The 16,289-nt window shown below is 42.7% G+C and overlaps 1 protein-coding gene across 1 annotated transcript in view; it reads left to right on the top strand.

Annotated features, from left to right (window-relative positions):
- The first annotated feature begins 9,166 nt into the window (after positions 1–9,166).
- Positions 9,167–16,289, top strand: part of LOC121584369 (excitatory amino acid transporter 1-like) — a 29,259-nt gene continuing 22,136 nt past the window's right edge. Inside the window, exons 1-3 of the mRNA XM_041900201.2 lie at positions 9,167–9,353; positions 12,787–13,008; positions 14,374–14,511. Coding sequence (XP_041756135.2) covers positions 12,828–13,008; positions 14,374–14,511 — 319 coding nt within the window. The 5' untranslated portion in view covers positions 9,167–9,353; positions 12,787–12,827. The remainder of the gene's footprint in view (positions 9,354–12,786; positions 13,009–14,373; positions 14,512–16,289) is intronic.

Below are 16,289 nucleotides of genomic sequence, written 5' to 3'. Positions count from 1 at the left end.
ACACTTGATATTTCTGGTGATGTCCAGGAAGACGTGTGTGTTTGTCTCACAGACAAGTAACCAGCCTTGGGCAGATGAAGTCAGGTCCATTCAGATAAGAGAACAACCCGCTTGCCTTGTCCCGGACTCCTCTAAGGCTCTTAAACAACAGAGACTACGGCTACGTTGAGACCTTTGTTTGAAGTTTGATCCATGGGAAACCCTGGGCACAAAGATGCTGTGGGACAAAGCGGGCACAGTGCTGCCGGTCCCTAGAGTGGCACCGTAGAGCACGGATCCCATAACCTGCCCCCGATTCAGCACCCCCTGGGAGGGGCCACTCCCCAGCCCACCAATGGTAGCCTCAGCCGGGGGCACCTCCACAAAGAGGGATAGGTTTACACACTAAAATCGAGGGCAGGGTGTGGGGTTAATACAGTGTACAAGCTAGTTTGGGAAGCTTTGTGACAGTGACCATTACAGCCTATTTCTTGGGGGACTAGGTGGCCAGTGACATAAAGTGGGTTTGAGTTGTAATGAACATGCAACCATAGAGGGAAAGACAAAGCTATCCAGCAATTGAGATTTAAGGTCTGATTTACCAAAGCTCACTCCCAGGTAGCCAAGTAAATATGCACACGTATTTCACCTCAAACAGGTTCGTTCAATCATGTAAATGCTTTTACATGCCGTTGGTGTAATATGTCACGGGTGTGACTCATTTCCAACGTTTAACCTAACAAGCATTTCTATTGGTTAATTGCCTGGTCATGTGACTTGCACTGCATGTATTTAAACCCCACTGTTTTGTATTCCTTGGTGGCCCCGCAGGATGTGATGCAGTCGGGTGGAACCGTTGAGATGAGCATGTAATGGTGGTGCTTGATGAGAGCACATGGCTAAACTGGAGTTAGTGTGCTATAATAGAATGTATGAAGGCGTGGTTGCCTGCTGGACTGTCACGTCCCCTCTTTGTTTGGTTTGTAAAGCTGTAAAATAGCACTGTTTGTAAAGGTAAAAGTATTAGAAAATGATACGAAGTGTGAAAATTATTTACAGAACTGAAATACAAATGTGAACCAAGAACATGCTTGAACTTTGATTTCATCTTGAGGCGAGAACCATGCCTTCAGGAAATGTTAACATTATTTTTGTCTGCTTCACTCTGCGTGCTCAACCCAGACCTAGAACCTGTCACTTTCCACCCCGTGATATCTTAGTAATCGGACAATTTTTTTTCTAGAAGAATTAGTGAATTTTTGTAAAAGCATTTTCACAAAATGTTTTTTTATTTTTATGAAAAGATGTTGATTCGTCGGTAAATCACGGATAACACCCTTCAAACTCACATGACGTGCGAAGACGATGGCCATTCCAAGCCCTTACTGTCATCCCATGATCAGATGGGACAGAAGTACTAGAATGTTCCGCATTCCAGCCATAATCTATTTACCAAACGCCACAGCATGAAGAGACTTAGCCAGCTCCAACCTTCCTCCAGGCAGAACCACAGGGAGGCTAGGATTATGTACACAGGCATCTTCACGACAAGATTGAGTGTTTACAGGTTTTCTTTGAAATGTGTAAAAAGTGACTGGGAAGAGAAACATTCACAGTGAGGCTGACAAACAATCCATCCACCTGACAGGTGTTGCATATCAAGAAGCTGATTAAACAGCACGATCATTACACAGGTGCACCTTGTGCTGGGGGAAAATGGTCACTCTAAAATGTGAAATTTTGTCACATAACACAATGCCACAGATGTCTCAAGTTTTGAGGGAGTGTCCAATTGACATGCTGACTGCAGGAATGTCCACCAGAGCTGTTGCCAGATAATTGGATGTTCATTTCTCTACCATTAGCAAGAGTTGTGGACTCGAGTGACATGACTTGGACTAGAGTCTGACTCAAGTCACAAGACTTAAGACTCGACTTGATAGAAAACACAGTAACTAGAGACTTGACTTGGAGCCTCAAGACTCGGGACTCGACTTTGACTTTTGACTGATGACTTGAATTTATATGGCCAGGTTTTGTAATATTTTGTCACTCATTTTGTGGCACAGTCTACATGGATTACTCTACACGCAGCCAGAGACAGTAGCTGCAGCATCGCCCTTGCAAAAAATCCTGCAACAGATTGGCTAGTGAAACGCACATTCGGCAATGATTGGATCAGCAAACTGTCAATCAACACAGGTCGGGTGGTGAGCTAGCGAACAGATTGTTGATTTGCTGTACGACTATATGATCCGGTGCAGCGCAAACGTCAAAAATTATAGGAAGAGAGGATTGCCATAATAGATAAATATGCAGCTTTACTTTGCAAGTTCACCAGAAATCGGGCAACAATTACTAGCATAGGCCTACTGGTATTTTGGTATGTAACAATTGCTTGAAATTGATCATTTACTTATGAAACTTGATTTTGATATTTGTTTAAAATGAATTATTACTGTGGCTCTTCACTTGTGCTCTCCAAACTCCCGCCAGTGGAGAGTGCTTTTTTTTCTCTTGTTGAAACGTTTGCTCTTGCTTTAACATGTTTAAATGCATAGGCCCTATGTGGTCAATCTATATTCCATCTAATACTACAATAATTGATAGCCTTTTATCAATCCATCCCCGTACCGTTTATTGCAACACGGAGACATTTCTGTTTCATGTTTGATAGACCTACGATACATTTTCATTTAGCCAACCATTTCTTACACGCTGAGTGGGCGCAACGTTTTTTTGTGCACATGAGCGTTCGCAAGACACATGAGGTAGAAGTTCTGTTCAATTCAATTAATGGTTTCCTTTATTCATATTTCCCGGGTGATGTCAGAGTTCCGTGTCTGTGTCCTATGTCTGTCATTCTGGTTGTGCGTAATATGAGCGTGCACGCCTCCGTGCGCATAGAAATAGGCTACGTGGCCTGCGAGCTATAAGCTTTGGAGGCATAACGTTGAATAAGATAAAATGATTGTTCCATGTATGCATGGTGTTGAAATATCGTTCATAATCATTAAGTCTTATTAAGACCAATGTAACAATGGATGTGGAAATTGCCTTTTGCATTGTAGAACCAGTTCATTGGTTGTAATTGCAAATTGGGTAATTGTATGGTCCTGGGGGCCAAGTGCTTATATATAATGTAGGCCTACCTGTTTGAGCTCCTGTTAGACAGATTCAATTTGATTTCTCAAGGGGAGGCTGTACAGTCTTGCCATCTACCTGTGTCCGTTCAGATAGGACAGGTTAAGCCTGATACAGAGGCTATTTCTTTTGGGCTATTGCCCGTGTATATTTGGTAAATCTACTCGTATATTTTATATGATATGGGGCTTTCACCATTGGATCACCAACACCTTTAAATATATCTGCACTCTGAGCACTCATGCCCTTACGACTGCTACAAGGTCCCTATTTTACAATTACTTAGGCAAATCAAAATGTGTTGTAGACTAAATAATGGAAAGGGCTGTCTGGTAATGAACTGTCCTCAATAAATAGACAATGATTTGTAGTTGAACAAGTTGTTGCATTTATAGATTTTAATTTTTTACTTGACGAGATTTGCCTTAACTTTTGACTGGACTTGACTTGCTCTTAGAATGCACGACTTGGACTTGACTCGAGTCTTTACCCGTTCGATACTGAACAAAAATATTAACGCAACATGTAAAGTGTTGGTCCCATGTTTCATGAGCTGAAATAAAAGTTCGCAGAACTTTTCCATGCACACAAAAAGCTTATTTCTCTCAAATTTTGTGCACAAATTTGTTTACATCCCTGTTAGTGAGCATTTGTCCTTTGCCAAGATAATCCATCCATCTGACAGGTGTGGCATATCAAGAAGCTGATTAAACAGCATGATCATTACACAGGTACACCTTGTGCTGGGGACAATAAAAGGCCACTCTAAAATGTGCAGTTTTGTCACACAACACAATGCCACAGATGTCTCAGGTTTTGAGGGAGCGTGCAATTAGCATGCTGACTGCAGGAATGTCCACCAGAGCTGTTGCCAGAGGATTGAATGTTCATTTCTCTACCATAAGCCACCTCCAACGTTGTTTTAGAGAATTTGGCAGTACGTCCAACCGGCCTCACATCCGCAGACCACGTGTAACCACGCCAACCCAGGACCTCCACATCCGACTTCTTTACCTGCGGGGTCGTCTGAGACCAGCCACCTGGACAGCTGATAAAACTGAGGAGTATTTATGTCTGTAATAAAGCCCTTTTGTGGGGAAAAACTCATTCTGATTGTCTGGGCCTGGCTCCTCAGTGGGTGGGCCTAGCTCCTAAGTGGGTGGGGCTATGCCCACATGGCTGTGCCCCTGCCCAGTCATGTGAAATCCATAGATTAGGGCCTAATGAATTTATTTCAATTACCTGATTTCCTTCTATGAACTGTAACTCATTAAAATATTTAAAATTGTTGCGTGTTGCGTTTTATATTTTTGTTCAGTTAGAATGGAACTTACTCTGCACAAAAGTTCCTGTCCACTTCTTCTTTCAGTGGAGAATATATATATATTTTTAGTTCTCATTTTTACATTTTAGTCATTTTAGCAGACGCTCTTATCCAGAGCGACTTACAGTTAGTGAGTGCATACATTTTTTCATACTAATGACCTTGGTGCCACAACAGTGTCTGTGGGCAAATTTGGTTGGATACTTGAATTAGTTGCCCAGACACATCAACACACCAAAAAAAAATGTGTGGTTGCTGGGAGAGAAGCAATTCATGTGGCCAGGCACCTAGGATATACTTAATTTGGGTCATTTTGACATGGCAGAACATCCCAAGGGGTCCACTAAATGGCTTGGCCTGACTGAATACTATCACAGGTAGACTTGACCTGCAATACAAAGTAAGAACCCAGTCACCTGATTCTTCTGCACACAAAACAAAGCATAAGGAAACATCTTTTTTCAGCGTTCATGAAGCTTCATTGCTGCGGTGTTACTATCACTGATGTGCAATAGTGACTTAATTCGAGACGGTTATGACAGTGTTGAGTGCACTGGCTTTATGGTGACTAATGCACGTCATCAGGTGACATCATTTCCCTGTGGTACAGCAGCATTCTAATCATTAGCATGCCTATGTCATAACTACCATATCTGTATGTTCATTGGTTTGATGGTTCCTTCCTGTCACCCACAACTTGATCACCAAATCAACTGAATGAAAAACCTGGTCCCAGATCAGTTTGAGTTGGCTATACAGATATGGGATCAGGCTACTGAATCAACGCTCTATTGATTACTTATGTGTAAGTGTGGTGAAAATCTGACATTTGACACACAACTGATTAATATTCTATTATCCATCAGCTGTCCTGTATTTATTTTTCTCTCATAAAGTTTGCATCATTTCCTGTTATGTAGAAACATTTCCATAGCCGTGCTCTTCCCTGAGTGGCCCCTGAGCGTGGCCCCTAGTCCAGCCAGTGTAGTCTAATAAGCCAAGCGCTTGTATACTATAGGTGATGAGAGTCATCGAGACATTCTCAGGCCCAGCGCTGTGGGGATTCTCACCGACATTTGGCACAGAGGAGCGGTTTGTCCACTGGCAAATGATCTTGTGCTCAGATGTACTGTAGTGTTCCTAACAGCTTGACTGAGAGCTTCTTTGTACTGGCTCTCCACTGAGACTATGAGGGTCCGGGGACATCAGGAGAAACATTCAATAGAACAGATTAGCTGCTCAACGCTGCCAGTGATGTTATGTCACGGTCTTGACTTTACTGTTACACGTCTGGGAAAGAATCCATTTATTTGTTCTGTAGATATGTGTAAGTATGGAAATGCAGTAGTTTAGAAAGAGTAGTCTAAATGAATATGTATTGTAATGTATTGCATTATTTTGTATTTGAAATTATTTCCCCTCTTACCAATATATATTTTTTAATTAATGTAATTAATTTACTAAAATGAATTGTACATTTCAGTCGTTAACTACCATCCTACAATACACCTAGGCATGCCCTCAAGTCCCTCACAATGTTTATTTTACTATCTGATTGTGTATGAATTAATTAATTTGACACGTATTATTTTTCGTGTCAAATCGCCAGTTGCCAACCCAACCCTAATGGGATTAATTGACACATAAACAGACATTACAATAATTCACTGTGATGATTCTTCTTCCGGTGTTCTCTGCAGCGCACATCGAATAGAGTGAGAGAAAAAAAATACAAATAAAAGAAAAATCTATACATAATAGTAAATAAGAATAATAAGAATAATTATATCCCTAGAGCAGTAAAAAATATACATAGAGTGCATACAGAAAGAGTAGTTAAAAAAAAAAAAAAAGAGCTTCCTGCCATCCAGGACCTCTATACCAGGCGGTGTCAGAGGAAGGCCCTAAAAATTGTCTAAGACTCCAGCCACCCTAGTCATAGACTGTTCTCTCTGCTACCGCACGGCAAGAGGTACCAGAGCACCAAGTCTAGGTCCAAAAGGCTTCTTAACAGCTTCTACCCCCAAGCCATAAGACTCCTGAACAGCTAATCAAATGGCTACCCGGACTATTTGCATTGTCTCACCCCCCCCATCCCCTCTTTTATGCTGCTGCTACTCTGTTTATTATCTATGCATAGTCACTTTACCTCTACCTACATGTACATATTGCCTCAATTACCTCGACTGTACCGGTACCCCTGCACATTGACTCAGTACCGGTACCCCCTGTATATAGCCTCCCTACTGTTATTTTACTGCTGCTCTTTAATTATTACTTTTTCTTAAAACTGTATTGTTGTTTAAGGGCTTGTAAGTAAGCATTTCACTGTAAGGTGAAATGCTTACTTATCCTGTTGTATTCGGTGCATGTGACAAATAAAATTGGATTTGATTTGATTTGAAAATGAGTTTCATTCTCTATTTCTTCAAGGTCACAATAGTTACATAGTCTTTCCTCTTCACCACAATACCGACCTGTTTCAATATGTAGGGGCAATATAGCACATAGTGATCTCTTGCTTTTAGGTGGGTTGCACATAATATATCTCTCACGTACAAATTCACCCTTAATCAATCAAAAGGTTCTCAATTTGGGTTTATGAGTAATCTCCTTCACCCATTTTTTTTTTCATATTGCATCAACAGTTATTGAAAGTATAGGTGCAAACTTGTGGACACCTAAAAAGTAACGTACTGCTCTGTTATGGACATGTCCGTTTTTGAGAGACCCCTTAGCACCACACACACCTGCTGAACAGTCCAGAACAGGACACACGCATGTCTGATACAGTTTGGAATACGTAGCATAAGCAACATCTTTCAGTCTTTTCGTTTTTTTTCCTATAACTCCCCCAAGAGCTCTATGTTTGGCCTGACTGTTTCTTTCAGTGTAAAGTTGCATGAAACCGCAGCAGCAGCGTGGTCAATATTTGCTTGGACTCTACACTTCATTCTTCCATTTGAGAAAACAGTGACGGAGTGCTTCTAGCATACAGTGGCCGTGGATATCAAATATCACCACAACTGCACACGACTGATGGAGTCATCTTCTTGGAATTATGGAGGAGGACGTCTACGGACGACGAAGCTCCATCCATATTTTAGATGGCCATGACACCGCCATTGGTCTAGTGACTGATTCTGCTTCTTCATCTCCAATCAAGTTGAACTGAGGAAAAGCGTGAAAGAAGACGAGGGGGAAGAAAATTAGAAGTGCTGCTGTGGAGAAAAAAACGTGTTATTCCTCAAGCCCCTCTGTTCCTACAATCTCCTCCCTCTTCCTCAAGCCCCTCTGTTCCTACAATCTCCTCCCTCTTCAGCAAGCCCCTCTGTTCCTACAATCTCCTCCCTCTTCAGCAAGCCCCTCTGTTCCTACAATCTCCTCCCTCTTCAGCAAGCCACTCTGTTCCTACAATCTCCTCCCTCTTCAGCAAGCCCCTCTGTTCCTACAATCTCCTCCCTCTTCAGCAAGCCCCTCTGTTCCTACAATCTCCTCCCTCTTCAGCAAGCCCCTCTGTTCCTACAATCTCCTCCCTCTTCAGCAAGCCCTTCTGTTCCTACAATCTCCTCCCTCTTCAGCAAGCCCCTCTGTTCCTACAATCTCCTCCCTCTTCCTCAAGCCCCTCTGTTCCTACAATCTCCTCCCTCTTCAGCAAGCCCCCTCTGTTCCTACAATCTCCTCCCTCTTCAGCAAGCCCCTCTGTTCCTACAATCTCCTCCCTCTTCAGCAAGCCCCTCTGTTCCTACAATCTCCTCCCTCTTCCTCAAGCCCCTCTGTTCCTACAATCTCCTCCCTCTTCAGCAAGCCCCTCTGTTCCTACAATCTCCTCCCTCTTCAGCAAGCCCCTCTGTTCCTACAATCTCCTCCCTCTTCAGCAAGCCCCTCTGTTCCTACAATCTCCTCCCTCTTCAGCAAGCCACTCTGTTCCTACAATCTCCTCCCTCTTCAGCAAGCCCCTCTGTTCCTACAATCTCCTCCCTCTTCAGCAAGCCCCTCTGTTCCTACAATCTCCTCCCTCTTCAGCAAGCCCTCTGTTCCTACAATCTCCTCCCTCTTCAGCAAGCCCCTCTGTTCCTACAATCTCCTCCCTCTTCAGCAAGCCCCTCTGTTCCTACAATCTCCTCCCTCTTCAGCAAGCCCCTCTGTTCCTACAATCTCCTCCCTCTTCAGCAAGCCCCTCTGTTCCTACAATCCTCCCTCTTCCTCAAGCCCCTCTGTTCCTACAATCTCCTCCCTCTTCAGCAAGCCCCTCTGTTCCTACAATCTCCTCCCTCTTCAGCAAGCCACTCTGTTCCTACAATCTCCTCGCTCTTCAGCAAGCCCCTCTGTTCCTACAATCTCCTCCCTCTTCAGCAAGCCCCTCTGTTCCTACAATCTCCTCCCTCTTCAGCAAGCCCTCTGTTCCTACAATCTCCTCCCTCTTCAGCAAGCCCCTCTGTTCCTACAATCTCCTCCCTCTTCAGCAAGCCCCTCTGTTCCTACAATCTCCTCCCTCTTCAGCAAGCCCCTCTGTTCCTACAATCTCCTCCCTCTTCAGCAAGCCCCTCTGTTCCTACAATCTCCTCCCTCTTCAGCAAGCCCCTCTGTTCCTTGGTGGAGATTACCATCTCCTCCCTCTTCAGCAAGCCCCTCTGTTCCTTGGTGGAGATTACAATCTCCTCCCTCTTCAGTGAGCCTCCAGTGTGTGAGAGAGAGTTTTGTGCACCGCCTCCCTCCATTCGCTCACTGGCCCTTTCATTCCCTCATTCCCTCATTCCCTCTCTCCCTCCTCTCCAGCACTGGTTGCACCAGCTCCGACTTAAAGAGCTGCTTTTCTTTCTTGTTCATTGGCTGAGATTTACCCCAAATAACCCTGCAAAGTCCAAGAAATTACTCCCTAAGGAAGGTATCCCAAAGTTTAAAGGTACAGTAGCAACTCTCTTCTCACTTTTTTCATTTGTTTGTGTCTGACTGAACCACTGGCTGTGTGCTACTCACACTGGTTACTCATTATTAGTTACTCACTATGTGGCATTTCACTACTGGTTACTTTCTATTGGTTACTCACTATCTGGCAGCTCAGACTGAATGAAAGCATTATGTGCTTCCACATGTGGCACTACTAAAGCAGTGGAGTTTTGTTTCCTTCAGTTCTATGCTTTTTCATAGTAGCCTGAGCAATGCAGCCAAACTGGACTCATGGGTAGACGTAACATAGTAAATGTAAATCCGAGAAACTCCAATTAATATGATATGTTACGTTTACTATGGCATGTATTCATTTGTGGATGTCCATCCTCCATTTCGTAAGATATGTTACGAATGACATTTTTTAATGATATGTTACAAATTGCAATTTGTAACAATATGTTACGAATTAGCAAAACGTATGATATGATACGAAATTCCAAATTGTCCTAACTAACGTTAGCTAAGTGGCTAACATTAGCTAGGGTTAAGGTTAGGGTTCGAACATGCAACCTTTGGGTTGCTAGACATTCGTTATATGCCCACCCATCCACTCCGACCAACCACCCTACTTTTGTTTTTGCCTTAAGTAGCCATCTGTCTCATGTAACCGTACCAAACATAACATATTATGCTAATTTGAGTGTCCCGGATTTACGTTTACTGTGCTACGTCTAGTCTATGAGACCCGGCTGGCTCCTACACTACAACAACAACTACATTAAGACTCCTGACAAAGAACTTGCCTCTATTCCTTGTATTTTCAGTTAAAATCAAATCAAATATTATTGGGCACATACACGTGTTTAGCAGATGTTATTGCGGGTGTAGCGAAATGCTTGTGCTTCTAGCTCCGACAGTGCAGTAATATCTAACAAGTAATATCTAACAATTTCACAACGTATACTAATACACACAAATCTAAGTAAGGAATTAATTAAGAATATGTACATTCATGGACGAGCGATGTCAGAGCGGCATGGACTAAGATACAGTAGAATAGTATAGAATACAGTATATACATATGAGATGAGTAATGCAAGACATGTAAACATTACACAGTTCAGATACACTACCAGTCAAATGTTTTAGAACACCTACTCATTCAAAGTTTTTACTTTATTTGTACTATTTTCTACATTGTAGAATAATAGTGAAGACATCAAAACTATGAAATTAACACATATGGAATCATGTAGTAACCAAAAAAGTGTTAAACATATCAACATTTATTTTATATTTGAGATTCTTCAAATAGCCACCCTTTGCCTTGATGACAGCTTTTCACACTCTTGGCATTCTCTCAACCAGCTTCACCTGGAATGCTTTTCCAACAGTCTTGAAAGAGTTCCCACATATGCTGAGCACTTGTTGGCTGATTTTCCTTCACTCTGCGGTCCGACTTATCCCAAACCATCTCAATTTGGATGAGGTTGGGGGATTGTGGAGGCCAGGTCATCTGATGCAGCACTCCATCACTCTCCTTCTTGGTCAAATAGCCCTTACACAGCTTGGAGGTGTGTTGGGTCATAGTCCTGTTGAAAAACAAATGATAGTCCCACTAAGCCCAAACCAGATGGGATGGCGTATTGCTGCAGAATGTTGTGGTAACAATGCTGGTTGTGTGCCTTGAATTCTAAATAAATCACAGACAGTGTCACCAGCAAAGCACCCCCACACCATAACACCTCCTCCTCCATGCTTTACGGAGGGAAATACACATGCAGAGATCATCCGTTCACCCACACCGCGTTTCGCAAAGACACGCCGGTTGGAACCAAAAATCTCCAATTTGGACTCCAGACCTAAGGACAAATTTCCATCGGTCTAATGTCCATTGCTCGTCTTTCTTGGCCCAAGCAAGTCTCTTCTTCTTATTAGTGTCCTTTAGTAGTGGTTTCTTTGCAGCAATTCGACCATGAAGGGCTGATTCACACAGTCTTCTCTGATCAGTTGATGTTGTGATGTGTCTGTTATTTGAACTCTGTGAAGCATTTATTTGGGCTGCAATTTCTGAGGCTGGTAACTCTAATGAACTTATCCTCTGCAGCAGAGGTAACTCTGGGTCTTCCATTCCTGAGGCGGTCCTCATGAGATCCAGATTCATCATAGCGCTTGATGGTTTTTGTGACTGTACTTGAAGAAACTTTAAAAGTTCTTGAAATGTTCCATGTTGACTGACCTTCATGTCTTAAAGTAATGATGGACTGTTGTTTCTCTTTGCTTATTTAAGCTGTTCTTGCCATAATATGGACTTGGTCTTTTACCAAATAGGGCTATCTCCCCCAAACCCCCCCGCCCCCTTTACCTTGTCACAACACAACTGATTGGCTCAAATGCATTAAGAAGGAAAGAAATTCCACAAATTAACTTTTAACAAGTCACACCTGTTAATTGAAATGCATTCCAGGTGACTACCTCATGAAGCTGGTTGAGAGAATGCCAAGAGTGTGCAAAGCTGTCATCAAGGCAAAGGGTGGCTATTTGAAGAATCTCAAATATAAAATATATTTTGATTTGTTTAACACTTATTTGATTATTACATGATTCCATATGTGTTATTTCATAGTTTTGATTTCTTCACTATTATTCTACAATGTAGAAAATAGTAAAAAATAAAGAAAAAGCCTTGAATGAGTAGGTGTTCTAAAACTTTTGACAGGTAGTGTATATTAATCTATATTTTATATATTTTGTGTACAGTATTCATCACAGATGTTCACCTAAAACTGAAATCTAAAAGTAAGTTATTGGTAATCAGATCAATGGTAATAGATAGATGACTTTCGATAGGTTATATGACTTACCTTCTGTGAAAATATTATCCAATGCATGTCATTTGATGTTGTTTTTGTGAAAGTTCCCTTTCTTTCTGTTCATTCCCACTTGCCCCTTGAGAGATGTAGAGAGTATTGTCAAAAGCTTCATTTGTGATTATCATTGGAACGTGTAGGTCTACATGTTGTACAGTTTTTTAGTTGTCTGATGCTTAATAGTGATTTTTGAATGGATCATTATGGTACATTTCCACTGGCAGGCTTTGCACCAGGTTTTGGTGCAAATATTTTGGTTGCCAAGTGTGATGATTTGGGGCGTCAGTAACCGAAAGGTCGCTGGTTTTAATACCTGAGCCGACAAGGTGAAAAATCTGTCGACGTGCCCTTGAGCAAGGCACTTAGCCCTAATTTTCTCCAGGGGTGCTATACTACTCTGACTGACCCAGTAAAACAACACATTTCACTGTACCTATCTGGTGTATGTGACAATAAAGCATGAAATACAATTTTTTTATATTATAGCCCTCTGCTGCTCCCACATTTTCCCCCTCACCTTCCCTCCCCAGATTGTCTAATCTCAGCTCTAAGACCAGTGTCTATTGGGCTTCACAGGTACTGGGAATATAGTGGTAGCAACAGCACTAGCAGCAGCTATGACCAAGAGCAACGGGGAGAACCCGCAGGCCCGAAGCCGGGTCAGACAGATCCGCGATGGCCTCCAGTCCCGTTCCCTGAAGGCTAAGCAGAGGGTGGAGAGTGTCTCTAAGGATGATGTCAAAGGCTTCTTCTGCAGAAACGGATTTGTGATCTTCACTGTCGTTGCGGTCATCATTGGTGAGTGTGTTGTGGTGTTGTGCCTTATAGCCTATGTGTCACTAGGTGAGAAATGAGAAGCAGGAACAACATAGCTGGTATTAATTCTCTCTCTCTCCCTCTCTCTCTCTCTCGCTCTCTCTCTCTCTCTCTCTTATATATGCACTCACAAATACACACACACACACACACCAATTATTTGATTTCCGTTAATTGTTTTTGCTAATGCATTGTGTTGATATCCACTTAGAATAAATGTTTTCATATTCTCCTTCTCACATCATACAAAATGGGACAATTTGGTCACGATTGAGAATCTGCTGTGTCATCAGTGCATCTGATAGCAGTGTAACTTCCCACCGTGCCTTAATGCTCCCAGGGAAGAATAATGGCGAGTCAGATGAAGTGAGTGGAGGAACCCTTCACTGACCTCTAACCTATGACCTCTGCCCATTGACCCTTAGCCTATCCCAGCAGGATCAGAGCCAGGAAAAGCCTGCTCTGCTCCACACACAGCCTCCCAAAGAAAGGGTCAATTGAAGTGCCTGCTCCACTTTTCCTGAACCCTAACCCTGCCACCTGGAGCCATGTTTAAATTAGGATCACACTAAGGTGACGTCCCAATTGGCACCCCTTACCCTATATAGTGCACTACCTTTGACCAGGGCCCATAGGGTAAAAGTCATGCATTATATCGGCATAATAAGGTGTCATTTGGGACGCGCCCTAAACTTCTTAGGAGTTTTCGTACAAAGGGAATATTTTTCAACCCCATATACACTGAGTGTACAAAACATTAGGAACACCTGCTCTTTCCACGACATAGACTGACCAGATGAAAGCTATGATCCCTTATTGATGTCACCTGTTAAATCCACTTCAATCAGTGTAGATGAAGGGAAGGATATAGACTAAAGAAACAATGCTACATTCAGAGGGTGAATGGGCAAGACAAAATATTGAAGTGCCTTTGAACGGGGTATGGTAGTAGGTGCCAGGCGCACCGGTTTATGTCAAGAACTGCAACGCTGCTGGGTTTTTCACACTCAACAGTTTCCTGGGTGTATCAAGAATGTTCGACCACCCAAAGGACATCCAGCCAACTTGACACAACTGTGGGAAGCATTGGAGTCAACATGGGCCAGCATCCCTGTGGAACGCTTGACACCTTGTAGAGTCCATGTCCCGATGAATTGAGGCTGTTCTGAGGGTAAAAGGGGGTGCAACTCAATATTAGGAAGGTGTTCCTAATGTTTTGTACAATCAGTGTAGATATTTTTTAATGAGATATACAGTTAATCTGTGGGATTATTGTGGATGGATGGATAAATGCATAGATGTGTTCCAGACGTTTATATAGATGAGGTTGTTGATTTTATTTGACAGGTGTAGGGCTGGGATTTGCTCTGCGGCCGTACAAGATGACCTACCGCGAGGTGAAGTATTTCTCATTTCCTGGAGAGCTGTTGATGCGCATGCTGCAGATGCTGGTGCTTCCCCTGCTGGTGTCCAGTCTCATCACAGGTTAGACGAGGAACCACCTGTTCCACCACACCACACTGTTGTGCGCATACGGAGTTGGGTGAAGTTGCCCCTAGACGCTGATCTTTGGTCAGTTTTTCATTTCCCCCACTAATGGTTAAGGTTAGGATTGGGGAAGGGGAAGCTAAACCTAGATCTGTACCTAGGGGAAACTTAATCCAGGAGCGTGCTCAATGCTCATACCGTGGCATTAGCTCCACCCACATTGTCTGTACTGTTGCAATACTACCGCTGAGAACATGAATGGTTTTAGCTGGAACAACAACAACAACAACAACAACAACACCTAAAAATAAAGAAATAAGAATTATAATATAAGAAATGATCTCAACTGCTACCACTGTCCTAAAAACACAGAAGAAAAGTTTACTATATATACTTTAGATGAGACCACTTTTCCAACTCTTAAATAATACAATATTACACTGAACAAAAATATAAACGGAACATGTAAAGTGTTGGTCCCATGTTTCATGAGCAGAAATGTTCCAAACGCACAAAAAAGTAAGAATGTGTTTACATCCTGTTAGTGAGCATTTCTCCATTGCCAAGATAATCCATCCACCTGACAGGTGTGGCGTATCAAGATGCTGATTAAACAGCATGATCATTACACAGGTGCACCTTGTGCTGGGGACAATAAAAGGCCACTCTAAAATGTTAATTTCTCTACCATAAGCCGCCTCCAACGCCGTTTTAGAGAATTTGGCAATACGTCCAACCGGCCTCACATCCGCAGACCACGTGTAACCACGCCAGCCCAGGACCACCACATGCAGGTACGGAGGAGTATTTCTGTCTGTAATAAAGCCCCTTTTGTGGGGAAAAACGTATTCTGATTGGCTGGGCCTGGCTCTCCAGTGGGTGGGCCTGGCTGCCAAGTGGGTGGACCTATGCCCTCCAAAGACCATTCATGGTTGCACCCCTGCCCAGTCATGTGAAATCTATAGATTAGGACCTAATGATTTTATTTCAATTGACTGATTTCCTTAAATGAACTGTAACTCAGTAAACATTTTTGAAATTGTTTCATGTTGCGTTTATATTTGTGTTCAGTACATATTGTTTGATCTTGCTCTCTGTCTATGTGATTAACACTTTGTTTGTTGTTTCTTGACTTTATCATGTACCTCTGAGGCCACATCCTAAATGGTACCCTGTTCCCTATATAGTGAACTACTTTTGACTTTTGACCAGGCCCTGGTCAAGTACACTGTACAGAGGAATAAGGTGCCATTTGGGACTTAACCTGAGACCAAAGAGGATTCCATGTTTACTCAGCCGCCAATGTTTGTTTTTGGGTCCAGTTGTACTTCCAAACGACCTCACAGGAGGGTCATGTTCCAAAGACAGACATTAGCATATCCCTGTCTCAATTCTTGGCCAATGTACGCAGTCAAACCAAAACGTCAGTGGTGTTTCCGGGACAGGCTCGTACCTGGTCGTGTCTGTTTGTTTGTATTTGACAGGAAGTGGGCGTTATGCATGTGGCCTCTGAGTGGTTGCTCACAGTGAGTGACAGAGGGCCGGACCAGTTCCCTTGAAGACCTCTTGGCCTATAATAACACGCTTTGTGCCGTGCAGTTCGTCATTAACATATCCTCTGAGCTAATGTCACATGATACATGATAGTAAACAAAGCTCTGTGTTTTCAGACCAAAGCTCTTCAAGAAGTCCCTATAGTATGTACAATGGTGTAAAGTCCTTGAAAGTACTACTTAAGTAGTTTTTTGGGGTATCTGTACTTTACTATTTATATG

This window comes from Coregonus clupeaformis, chromosome 16 (assembly GCF_020615455.1).
Source record: "Coregonus clupeaformis isolate EN_2021a chromosome 16, ASM2061545v1, whole genome shotgun sequence".
Classification (NCBI taxonomy): Eukaryota; Metazoa; Chordata; class Actinopteri; order Salmoniformes; family Salmonidae; genus Coregonus; species Coregonus clupeaformis.
Note: the sequence above shows the minus strand (reverse complement) of the source record. Positions and strands in the feature narration are given on the sequence as shown.